Source organism: Phodopus roborovskii, unplaced genomic scaffold, assembly GCF_943737965.1.
Source record: "Phodopus roborovskii unplaced genomic scaffold, PHOROB, whole genome shotgun sequence".
In the NCBI taxonomy this organism is placed as follows: Eukaryota; Metazoa; Chordata; class Mammalia; order Rodentia; family Cricetidae; genus Phodopus; species Phodopus roborovskii.
Window position 1 is genome coordinate 7,507,005 of NW_026126469.1, and position 12,809 is coordinate 7,519,813.

The window sequence follows — 12,809 nt, forward strand, 5'->3', positions numbered from 1 at the left end:
ATGTGTAGGGAGCTGGCTGGTGGCGTGGATGTAGAGGGAGTACATAACTGAAAGTATAACTCAGGGTTATGTTTCTTGGTAATGCAACTTGGCAACGATAGTACATTTGAACATTTGTTGACTGCCATCCTAAAGCAGGAGGGCCAAGGAAGGGTGTGCTGTTCACAAAGTAAGCAATCGGGTAAGTCAAAAAGTAGACCCCAGAGGACATTTTATAACAGGTGAAATCTTATGCTTTGTCTTGGAGTGGAGGATAATGCTTGGGACTTGGAATTTTTACAGGATCATATACCTCCACGTGAAGTAAATTTACCCCAGTTAATCCAAGTTGACAGCCCTCAGCATACATGATCTTCAGCCACAGATGTCTGCATTCTTTCTTTGTTAATGTCAGGGTTATCCATTTACTGATGATGCTGGAAATGTGTCACTCTTACATTTTCCATATGTAGTAACACTGTCCAGGCTGCTCTCCGCACTTGAGCCTCCATTTTCATCACTGCTGCTACAGTGCGGGCCCTCCTCCCTTGGGCCTGTGCAGTCCCTCACATCCTGGACTCCTGGCACAGGGTCATTTCCCACGCCCAGTCCTGATCACAAGCCATCATAGTTGTCCCACATATGCTCCAGATTCCCGAGGCTGCCATCTGATTTCTCCTCTCTGCTCTGCATCCCAGGAGAACGCAGGGTTTCCCTTGCAGCCCTGTCTTCCAGTCCCCACACGTGCCATTGTTCTCATGTCTCTTGGTTATAATTTCCTTGGCAAAGATTCTACTTAGGACTTGAGAGCTTTTCCTAGAAGCTGTTTCTCATTTTCTCAGACTCCTGTAGCTGTGACTCTAATGTGCTGTTGTGCTGTGTTTTTTGTTTGTTTGTTTTGTTTTGTTTTGTTTTTTTAACATTGGGCCTCCACAATTGTTTTTGAGCCTTTATGATGATATGATCTGATTATATGTTTTAGGATGTTTATCTGACTCACCTTCCTTTTTAGTTCATAATTCCAAAAGCTGCTACTCATTCCCTTCTCTGTTTAAAAAAGGATCCCAGCCAGGGAGTTGTGGTGCCCATGGTGGGCAGGTCTTCCACCCCATTTCACATAGTCTGGATAATCCTCCATAGGCAAAAGCCCAGAGCTCTGCCTTCAGGTGACTCTAAATTCTCTCAAGTTGACAATCTGTGCTCACTGTCACACTCTGTCAAAGGCCCCTGTCATAACACCGTATATACTGTGAGGACATAGGATATGGGAACCAGGTTAAGTTAGAGGAAAGACTGCCATTGGTAGGCTGTTGTGTATGGCTGTAAAAGTCCATACACAAACCACCAACTCCAGGGCAGATAAGGCCAAAAGCAATGCCCCACGCAGGTAGGGGTAACGCTTCCTTCCTGGAATTCCTTCACTGGCAGGTCACCTTACTTTTAACCCCCAGCGTAGCCTTCTTTTCTTATTGATAGGCAGTTACCAAAATTAAATTGAAATTATTTTAGAAGTAGTGTCTAAGAATTCCAGAGAGAATGCTTATTGTTTTTTGTGCCCTCCTGAAATGCAGTTCTCATCATTTGCTAGAGACATGACAAAAGCCACCACACTGTTTTCTTTGAGGACATGTAAGCAGCAGTGTTCCTTCTCAAGGAACCCAGTTCTTTTACAGCTTATAAAAGAATCTTTTTGTGAGTCTTCACTAATGAATAAAGAGGGGTGTGTGTGTGTGTGTGTGCGTGTGTGTGCGTGCATGCGTGCACACTCACACACTTTTGATTGAAACCAGATGGTTTGTTTTGCTCACTAGGTTATGGTGGAGAATTCAGATTTTACCCCATCACAAGTGGGGTGTCTCTTTACATTCCTTGCTCGGCAGCTTGCCAAGCCTGACAATACCTTGTTTGTGAACAGAACTCTCTTCGATCAAGTAAGTGTCTTTTTTTTTTTTTTTTTAACACCGAGACCCAGAGCTGGTTTTTCTGTTCTCGGTTCATAGATAAGATACATTTCTGGGGACTGTGTTCAAGTTTGGGATCTGAATTAGGGATGTATGTTTTAATGATGTGTTCTGGGCAATATGGTTTTGCCTGATGCCTAGTATAATTGGAGCATGGGTTATCAATATTCTGTTTTAACAGTTATTTGGTTGCTCCAAGTTGCCTAGAATTTCTTGCTTCTGAATTTGCTAATTTGGATGTCTCTCTTTCACTGATGGAGAAGAGGTTGCTTTGGGAAGTCTTCATCTCCTTATAAATATTTGACTCTCCAGGCATTTCTCAGTCACAGTTAAAATGTCCCCTGCATGTCCACATGGAGCATGAAGACTACCCATGGTCTAGAGAAGCCAGTGATAATAATGTGCTGTACTGAGTGCTTCTCAGAGCCAGGAGAGCTCTGTGTGTGTTCACCGAGTTTTCCAGAGGTCCCCAAATCAGTCTGTTATCCTCTGTTTTCAAAGAAAGCTCAGAAAGGTTGAAGAACTCATCTAAAGCCCGATTTAGAGTATTATTATTTCTTTCTAGTAGGAATCTTATTACATGTGTTAGGATAGGATTCAGATTCAAGTGTTGTGGCTGAAGTCCATGCCTACTCAAAGTGAAGTGCTTCCAGTTCTTTCTCAATAGGAAAGAAGTGTGCACTGGCAGCCAGGCGGTGGTGGCACACACCTTAATCCCAGCACTTGGGAAGCAGAAACAGTTGGATCTCTGTGAGTTTGAGGCTAGCCTGGTCCTCAGGACAGCCAAGGCTACACAGAGAAATCCTGTCTCAAAAACCAAAATAAATAGATAGATAAATAAATGAAGTGTATGTGTATAGGACACATGCTAAATTTTAGGCATCCCTGAAGCCTGATGCTTCACACAGTAGGCCATCAGCTGGGACAACACCATACAAAGGGGTGTGTGTTACAGGTGAGTGAGAATGAATGTGGACATGGAAGGATAATTTTTGCTGTTGCCTTTGGCCAGGTCCTTGAGTTCCTCTGTAGCCCTGACGATGACTCCCGCCACTCTGAAAGGCAGCAGGTATGAGTACCCACACTCTTTGCTAGTGATTGGGGGGAAAGGTAACTAAAGCCTTGATAAAAGGCTCTAACCAAAGCACTTAAGGGAGAAAGAATTATTTTAATTCACATGCAGTCAACTGTGGCTAAGAAGTTTTCTGTTAACATGCACTTGGGAAGCAGGGAGGGACAAATGCTGGTACTCCACCATCCTTGTCCTTTTGTATAGTCCAGGGCCCAAGCACAGAGAATGGTGCTGTCCCCTTTAGGACGACTCTTCCACTCATCAAACATAATCAAGATAACATCTCACAGCACAGCCAGATACTCCCACCCCCAGTTGATAAATAATCTAAGACCTGTCAATCAGTACTTTCACACAGTCAGAGTGAGCCAGAAAGAGCTCTTTTCACTAAATGGAAAGGGGGATGGTTTGGACAAACAGGTAGTGGCAATCTGTGTGGATATAGGAACATGTGCAAAGCTTGGCCACTCAACTCCAGTGGAGCTATCTGTATCCAGCAAGTTCCATCCCTCATGATGTAGCAACAGTCAGTGTCTGTTGTGCCACTCCAGCTCATGGTTCTGTCTCAGAACCACCAACTACAGGAATATGTTGGCACATTCAGTTTTGAGGGTGTCCTAAGGTGCTGCTGCATGGAGGGCTCCATTCTGGAAACTAGAATCTACCTGGCCCCCCAAATCCCAATTAATCACTGGGATAGTAACTGGCCACCATTTCTTTGTTCTTGTGCCACTTTTGTGAGAGGTGACTTAGGTCTGTACACTGAACTTGTGGGTACTAAGCCAGCTACTTAACATTGACACCAAACTTTGTAAGTAATCAAGTCACAAGAATTTAGAGTTGTGGCTGTTGAGCTGGCTTTCCTGGGTGTAGTGCACAACCCAGACACAGAGACCTTGGGAAGAGTAGCCTAGCAGTAGTGAACCCTTTAGCCGGTCTGCTGGGGCCCAGCGACCCATGCAGACTACAAGGCTAATGTTTTGGCCTTTGATACTACACTGAGTATCAAATAACATGAAGGGAACTTTTATTTTACACCTGTTTGTCTATGCAGTGAGGTTGGATTGTGGTGTGCATAGTGTGTGCATATAATCCCGAGTATAAAAAGCTTCATTGACTGAAGATGAATCAACACAGTGTGTGTAGATAGAGTTTTTCTGTCCCGACTGCCTGCTACGAAATAACTGGCAGCCACTTACCAAATAACTGACTCAGAGACTTAATATTAATTACAAATGCTCGACCAATAGCTCAGGCTTGTTACTAACTAGCTCTTACAACTTAACCCATTAATCTATATGCTGCCCTGGGGCTCATGATTTTTCCCTTTATCTCATTTTGTTTGTCCACCTCATTGTCCATCTGGCTTGAGACTCTTGACTCCACCCTTCTTCCCGTAATTCTCTCTGCCTCCAAAATCTTAGCTATCAGCCAATCAGCTTTTTGTTAAACCAATTTGAGTGACAACTCTTTACAGTCAGTGTACAAAAGGATTCTTCCACAGCAAGTATGTATACTTTTGTAGGTTTGGCTGCAGTGCTTAGATGTTTCAGCGCCTTTGTTGTACTAATTATAAAGGTGCCCCCTTCAGATGGCTTTCCATCCTCAGGGTTTGAAATAGTGGAAGCTGATAAAGAAGTTTTTCAAGGTCACAGTTCAAAGTAGGACTTGGTGACTTCCTTTCCTGCCAACCCAGGACTCCTTATACTGATTGTCACGAAGTAGACTTGGTTTATGCAGTATTTGTTAGCGTTTTCTAGTGGTGTGTGTGTGTATAGTAAATAATTAGCTTCCCAAGTATAGTTCTGATATGAGTGGTGCCCTTTATGTAAATTTATGTAAATGAATAAGGTGATGTAATAAATTACTGCTCTGCCCTATCAGGTAACACATTGTTTTTTTATTATTTTTTTCTTACTTTTTTTTTTAATTATATATAGTTTTTTAATTTAAAATTTAAACAAGCTTGTTTTACATATCAATCCCAGTTCCCGAACCCACCCTCCCGTCCTCCCCTGTTCCAACCCCAATCCCATCCCCTTTCTGCTCCCCAGGGAGGATGAGGCCTTCAAAGTCTGTCATATCATTTGGAGCAGGGCCCAGGCCCTCCCCCATGTGTCTAGGCTGAGGGAGGATCCTTCTATGTGGAATGGGCTCCCAAAGTCCATTCATATATTATTTTCTTTTAGTAAGCATACAAGATAATGGGTTTCCCCTTGACATTTTCATAGCTGTACAGTACTAAACACCCCCACCCACCCTTACCCATTACCCTTTCTCATTACTCCTCACAGATAACAGTTTTGAATAAAAATAAGTAACTTCTTCTTCCCCTTCACAATGTAATGCCTACAGACAGGCACACTTAGAAATTGCATTTATTTACTTGGTGTGTGTGAGCATGAGCCAGTGTGTGTCAGAGGATAGCCGTCAGGAGTAGGTCTCTCCTTCCACCATGTGGGCCTAGGGATTGAACTCAAGTTGTCAGGCATGGGGCAAGCCACTTCACCTACCTGCTAGCCCAGGAATTCATACTTTTTAGCTTAACTGCCTTATTAGTCTTTTCTCTATGTTCTTTACCATGGACTGACAAACTATCTCTGTCAAGGAACTGAAGAGTAAACATTTTAGGTTAGCTTGCTTGATTTTACAATTCTTCAAGGAGTAAGATTTTCAATAACATTTGATGATTTATAGACATGCCACATGGTTTATTTAGTCTTCCAATGTGTTGTCACAAAACATGGAGCTGGAAGATGCCTCACTGCACACCTGTGTTCCGTACTCCATTCATGCACATCTGTGTGCTGCACCCCATTCATGCACACCTGCCTGCTGCACCCCTGTACCCCATTCGTGTACACCTATATGCTGTGCCCCATTCAGATACAGCTGCACTGGGCATAAACAGCCCCAAGAGCAGATATAATGAAATAATAGGAAATTTTGAGTTTTAAGTTTCATTACCTTTGTTTTTAACATACATAGTTATAAATTAGTTTAATTTTTAATAATATTGCATAACTTGCTCACAAAAATCCCCCATGATGATGATCAGCTCTAATGAATTGGTAAGATTGTCTTCAACTCATTACATTATTTTATTCAAAACTGACACAGTGAATAAGTTTACTCCTTTTTTATTGCATATTACAGTACATTCCAGTGCTCCAAACAGATTAAATTTGAGCCTTGAATATAAAATTCAGGACAGTTTTGTTTAACATCAAAATTACAAACAAAAAATTACTGGTAAAGTTTTCCTGGCACCCTGACAAGGGTCATGCTCCTCTGAATCCCCAGATACCCTGCAGGCCTGAGGTCCTAACTGCACCATTGCTCTGCTCATACTTTGTCTTCAGCTTCTACAGCTTGATCTCACTAGCACAGTATTGTTAAGGTTCATCCATGTTGTACCACATATCCAACTTTTCTTACTGTTTTGAAACCAAATAATATTTGTGTGTGTGTGTGTGTGTGTGTGTACCCACATGTGTGTTTAATTAAAGAAATTAATCTGTAAAACTGGATACAGTCTGTGGACTAGATTTTAGAAAACGTAAGACATAGAAGTGCTGGACCAAGCAAGACTAATTTCTCTGGGCTGGGGAGATGGCTGTAGATAAGACAACTAGCTGTCTTACAGAGGACCCTGTCAGGTGTTCTGTGTTGTATGAGTTGGTCAAAGTAAAAGGTCACGCCAAGATGAATATTTTAGGCCTGTGTGACAGCAGGAAGGTCCAGCCTCTTGTGGACTGAACCTCAGACAGCCATACAAAGGCATACTTATTAATTGTTGCACAAAGTTGTCTTTTGGGTAAACAAGTTCCTCACATCAGAGTCCCTGATCTGAGTTGTTTGTTTTCTGAAGAAGATCATCACACCGTGCTGCTTTGGTCTTTATTTTGTGCTGTTTTCAGTACCCAATAACCCAAGAGCTGCAGGTGTGCCAGGACTGTCTTGTGGAGACTCATGTAAAGGCTCTAAAGCTGCTTCAGAAAAACAGCTCTATAAAATCACAGAAAACAAGCACTGATTTCCACCAAGATTCCTTCAAGGTCAAAGCACTTCTAGAAAACAACTATTCTGCTGTGATGTTTGTCCTAAATAGAGTGACTCTGCTAGGTGCCTGCAACAGAGCCTGTGTTTGATTCCTGACATCCATGTGGTGGCTCACAGCCATCTGTAACTCCAATTCCAGGGATCCAACACCCTCTTCTGGTGTCTACAGGTTCCAGGCATGCACACATGGTGCACACACATGCAGCAAAAACACACATAAAATACAAGCGAATAAAAAACTAACTTCTTAAAATGGTATATACAGGCGTTTAGAGGTTAGTGTGAGTGTGTGTGGCTGCACCTGAAAATGCTGTGGTATTCCTTCCATGTTTGAAAAGCAGAATCTTATGTAATGAACCCAGTCCAAAATGCCATCAAGTAATAATACACAAGAAAAAGGTTATCGGCTGCATGGGTGAAAGGACTCTTAGAGACCTAGTTAATACAGCAAACCTCGCAGTGTTTCCACTCATTCATTTTAAATCTTCAGGTCCTTTTAGAATTGCTGCAGGCTGGAGGTATAGTTCAGTTTGAAGAAAGTCGGCTCATCCGCATGGCAGAAAAGGCTGAATTGTGAGTGTTTTAAAGCTGTATAGTAAGTTTCCATAGTATTGTTATTTCTCTAATGTGAAACCTACTTTATTTTGCATTTCCAGTATTTTAATTAAGAAAGTGTGTAGCAATAACAATCTCAATAACAAAAAACTTACAGTTTTTTAGTTTGTTTTTGTTTTTTCCTTTCATATGAATTCTAAATTAGCAAAATTTACAAAAATACATAGTGTACTTTAAAAATGCATATTTGTTTTAACGTGAAAGTGAACAAGCAGTCTTCCCGTGTGTCACCTTATGTATACACTCATTTATTTGTGGTGTTTTGAGGCAGGTTCTCTCATGTAGCTCCAGGCTGCCCTGGAGTGTGCAGTGTTTGACTTGTGTTTGTCCTGTTGCTGTCTCTGCCTCCCAAGTGCCGGAACCACACACATGCCCAGCTCTAAATTTTTTAAATTAATACATCTATGGTATGTCTTAGATTATGACAGTTATATTTATATAAGTGATGTACAGTTTAGCATAATAAATAAAGTACTTACCTAGTTTATTATATTTAGTTTTGAACAAAGAAACAAATTATTACAAATTATTGATACTTAGTCTGTTTCTTTAGAAAACAGACAACACACTGTTTCTTTAAGGCTTTTGCACACAGTATTCAGCAGCATTTTTAGTCAGGAGACAGGAGAGGCAGGCACTCTTAGGTACATAATACCAGCAGTGTACTCTCACCTGAAATGCAGCAGTGCACCCTCACCTGAAATGCAGCAGTGCACCCTCACCTGAAATGCAGTAGTGCACCCTCACCTGAAATGCAGCAGTGCACCCTCACCTGAAATGCAGCAGTGCACCCTCACCTGAAATGCAGTAGTGTACCCTCACCTGAAATGCAGCAGTGCACCCTCACCTGAAATGCAGTAGTGTACCCTCACCTGAAATGCAGTAGTGTACCCTCACCTGAAATGCAACAGTGTAACCTCACCTGAAATGCAGCAGTGCACCCTCACCTGAAATGCAGTAGTGTACCCTCACCTGAAATGCAGCAGTGTACCCTCACCTGAAATGCAGTAGTGTACCCTCACCTGAAATGCAGTAGTGTACCCTCACCTGAAATGCAGTAGTGTACCCTCACCTGAAATGCAGTAGTGCACCCTCACCTGAAATGCAGTAGTGTACCCTCACCTGAAATGCAGCAGTGCACCCTCACCTGAAATGCAGTAGTGTACCCTCACCTGAAATGCAGCAGTGCACCCTCACCTGAAATGCAGCAGTGCACCCTCACCTGAAATGCAGTAGTGCACCCTTACCTGAAATGCAGTAGTGTACCCTCACCTGAAATGCAACAGTGTAACCTCACCTGAAATGCAGCAGTGCACCCTCACCTGAAATGCAGCAGTGTACCCTCACCTGAAATGCAGCAGTGCACCCTCACCTGAAATGCAACAGTGTACCCTCACCTGAAATGCAGTAGTGCACCCTCACCTGAAATGCAACAGTGTACCCTCACCTGAAATGCAGCAGTGCACCCTCACCTGAAATGCAACAGTGTACCCTCACCTGAAATGCAGCAGTGCACCCTCACCTGAAATGCAACAGTGTACCCTCACCTGAAATGCAGCAGTGCACCCTCACCTGAAATGCCCAGGACCAGATTCCCTTGAACCAGATTCCAGAGGTTTGCAGAGTTCAAATATTTGCATGTGATTTACTGTGTCCCTGATGTGAGATTCCAAGTCTGAGATGCCCTTGTATTAAAAATTCTTAGACCTGTATTTGGCAGTGAAAATGACATCATTCCCTTTTACACATGCTTGAGTAAAGTTCTGAATGTCAGAAGGTATCGCCACCTGCCTGTTTGGCAGCTGAAGTTTGTCCTTTCCTATTCCAGCTATCAAATCTGTGAATTTATGTATGAGCGAGCACACCAGTATGACAAAATCATTGACTGCTACCTGCATGACCCATTGAGGGAGGTAAGTTTGAGGACCACTTTATCTCCCTGTCTGACCCTCCCCATATTCTTTCCTTCCCAGACATATTCACTTGGTTTTTGTTGAGTTTCTGCTATAAAATGTGACGTTTCTAAGTGTGAGTATGTAACTCAGTGATAGATACCAATAATAGCCAAATGTAGACTTAAATATTGTGCTGGGGAAGAAGGATGGGGTGTGGCTCCGGAGGATAACAAGAGCCATAGCTAGCAGAGAAGTCTCTGAGAAAGTAGTGTGCAAACTGACTTTTAGCGTTAGAGAAGCCACTCCAAGATGAGCTGAGATGGGGAGGAATATATAGGGGGAGTGCACTGGGAGGAGTGGACATGAAGGTCCCAAAGCAGGGTAAAATGGACTTCTTCAGGGAACTGAATGGAGATCACATGGGTGAAATGAGAATCAGTACAGATGGGGCAGAGTTGACAAGGGCAAGAGAGGTCTGAGATGAAATTGGGAATGTGGACAGGTATTACCAAAAGCAAAAGTATGCCATCCACTTAGCTCACTGAGGGTTAGCAAATTGAGACCAGATTTAAGTGGAATAGATGTAGAACTTGGAAGGGCCTACCCAATTGCTTGCATACTTACTCTTCCTCTTTAGTGCCAGTTTCCATAAACTATCTCCAAATCCAAATGGTTTTTCATCTCCTAATGATAGATGTTTATCAAGGCTGGTACTGATAGCAGCATTCTGTGAATTCTGCCAGAGTGAAGGGCTGAATGCATTGTCTTGTGCTCCACAGGAAGATGTCTTCAATTATATCCACAACATCTTATCTATTCCTGGCCATAGTGCTGAGGAGAAGCAGTCTGTGTGGCAGAAAGCCATGGATCATATGGAGGTACCAACTCCAAGTCCTTAAGGGATTCTTTTGGCAGTTTCATGTTTATATAATGCATTTTAGCATTTTCATGCCTCTCTCTCCTCTCATCCCCCTCCGTCTCTCACTAGAACTCTTCTCAAGTCCCCCTCATACTTTTGTCTTAGGGTTGCTATTGCTGTAAAAAGACACTATGACCATCCTAACTCTTATAAAGAAAAACATTTAATTGTGGAGCTCACTTACTGTTCAGAGTTTCAATCCATTGTCATCATAGCAGGACATGGTGTTGTGCAGGCAGATATGGTACTGGAAAAGTAGCTGAGAGTTCTACATCTTACAGGCAACAGGAAGCAGTCTGTGTATCATATTGAGCAAAGCCTGAGCATAGATGAGACCTCAAAGCCCTCCTCCACAGTGTCACACTTCCTCCAACAGGGCACACCTCTCCCAACAAAGCCACACCTCCCAGTAGCGCCACTCCCTTTAGGGGCCATTTTCTTTCGAATCGCCACACCTTTCATGCGTTCTTTTTTGTGTGTGACCCACTGAGTGCCTGTTTATTGGAGCAATGGCTATACCATGGAAGAAAATAACACCCATCCTCCATTGCCCCTAATTGCCTATAATCTCTAAGGGTGGGACAAAGCCTCATGGGCTCCTCCCCCAGGATGAAATGGTGATGGGCTTAGTGTTGTACAGATGACCACAGCTACAGTAAGTCCCTGAGTGCATCCACAGTGTTGTGTCCAAAAGATGTCTTTTTGCTTCATAGCTCCCCTTCCTCCAACTTAATTCTTCCCACTACTGCTTCTGTGATGCTCCCTGAGTCCCGGAGGGTGACAGCCATCCCATGCAGGACGGAGCATGCCTCTGCCACTTGTACCAGCACTGTAGTCAGTTATGCATTTCTGTATGAACTCCCCTCCTCTGCTGTAAGGTTGACTGTAGAGGACTGAGCACAGCACTAACCTCTAGTGGCATTTGGAGCTGGGGCTGTAGTATGGGTCCATTCCTTACCTCAAATACAGACCAGAGCTGGGACTGTTAAACATAAACTGTGCCATTTGAATGGGTATTTTCCAAGTTAACTCTTGCTAACTACGTAGTGACGGATGTTGTAGGAGTTTTCCTCAGTTCTTATACTTTTTTTTTTCTTTTTACATAATTCTTTATTGATTCTTTGGGAATTTCACATCATGATCCCCAATCCCTCCCACCTTCCAGTCCCCCCCCCATAACCTTCCCTCACACCTACAGCATGTGTCCCCTCCAAAGTAATTTAAAAACAAAGCAAGATAAACCACCGCATCCTCCATCTTTCCATCATTCATCCTAGTGGCCTCACAGTACACCCTTTGGTCCAATCAGCCCCGCCCACAAAATGTCACTGCAGTGAGTCATTGTTCTGGTTCAAGGCCCCTGACACACCATCATCACTGGAGCCTCACCAAAACTCATCTTAGAGATCCTGCTGTTGCCCCGAGTCATGGAGATCCCACAGCCAACATCCTGCAGGACCAGTCCCTTCATGGACTCCAGCAGCCAAAGATGGGGTAGATGCTGGGGTGGGCAAAGCCAAGGCCCAGGATGTGGGTCTGGGTGGCAGCTCAGCTGGTCAGTCTGGGCCACTGGGACTACCCCCTCAGGTGAGGGGTGGAGCCAGCTCTCCTAGGCCCATGCCATCAGGGCCAGCTCTCCTAGGCCTGTGATGAGGGGTGGGGCCATCACTCCTGAGTGTGGGGGGTGGGCAGTTCTCCTCTAGCAGTGTCTATTGAGGGCCTGGGCCAGCTCTCCCAGGGACAGTGCAGGGGGCCAGCTCAGCACAGTCCTAGGCCTGGACAACACCATGGCCCCAGGTAACAGTGAGGCTACTCCATTGGCATGGCCTGAGAGATGGGTGGTACTGCACTTGGACACCAACATGGCCATAGTCACAACACCAGGCCAGTTCTACTGTTTGCCCAGGCAAGGTACACAGTCCTCTCTCCTGATTGCTATAGTGGGCATATGGGGGGAGGGTCAGCTCTCCTGCTCTCATGCTCATCTGTTGCCTCCCTACCCCCCCCCCCCCGCCCCATCCTCACACACAACACAGCAGTCAGCTCTAGTGTGCTGTCAGGCAGGGTGCAGGGCTCTCTCCTTGTGCTGTACCTGGGCTCAGTCTGCTTTATTATAGTACCCAAGACTACCTTAACTGCCCAAGGGTGGTACCACCCACAGTGATTTTAGTCCTCCCCTATCAATTGTCAATCAAGAAAATGCTTCACACATCTGCCTTCTGGCCAGCATGATGGAGGCATTTCTGAAGTAAGGTTCTTCCTAGATGACTCTAGCTTATGTCAAGCTGACATAAAACCATTTTTGG

The 12,809-nt window shown here is 44.0% G+C and overlaps 1 protein-coding gene across 1 annotated transcript in view; it reads left to right on the forward strand.

The window, feature by feature from the left end:
• Vps8 (VPS8 subunit of CORVET complex) overlaps positions 1-12,809 on the forward strand; it is a 205,575-nt gene that overhangs the window by 95,401 nt on the left and 97,365 nt on the right. Inside the window, exons 29-33 of the mRNA XM_051191188.1 lie at positions 1,791-1,910; positions 2,953-3,009; positions 7,565-7,647; positions 9,518-9,602; positions 10,364-10,462. Of these exons, the coding sequence (XP_051047145.1) occupies positions 1,791-1,910; positions 2,953-3,009; positions 7,565-7,647; positions 9,518-9,602; positions 10,364-10,462 (444 nt within the window). The remainder of the gene's footprint in view (positions 1-1,790; positions 1,911-2,952; positions 3,010-7,564; positions 7,648-9,517; positions 9,603-10,363; positions 10,463-12,809) is intronic.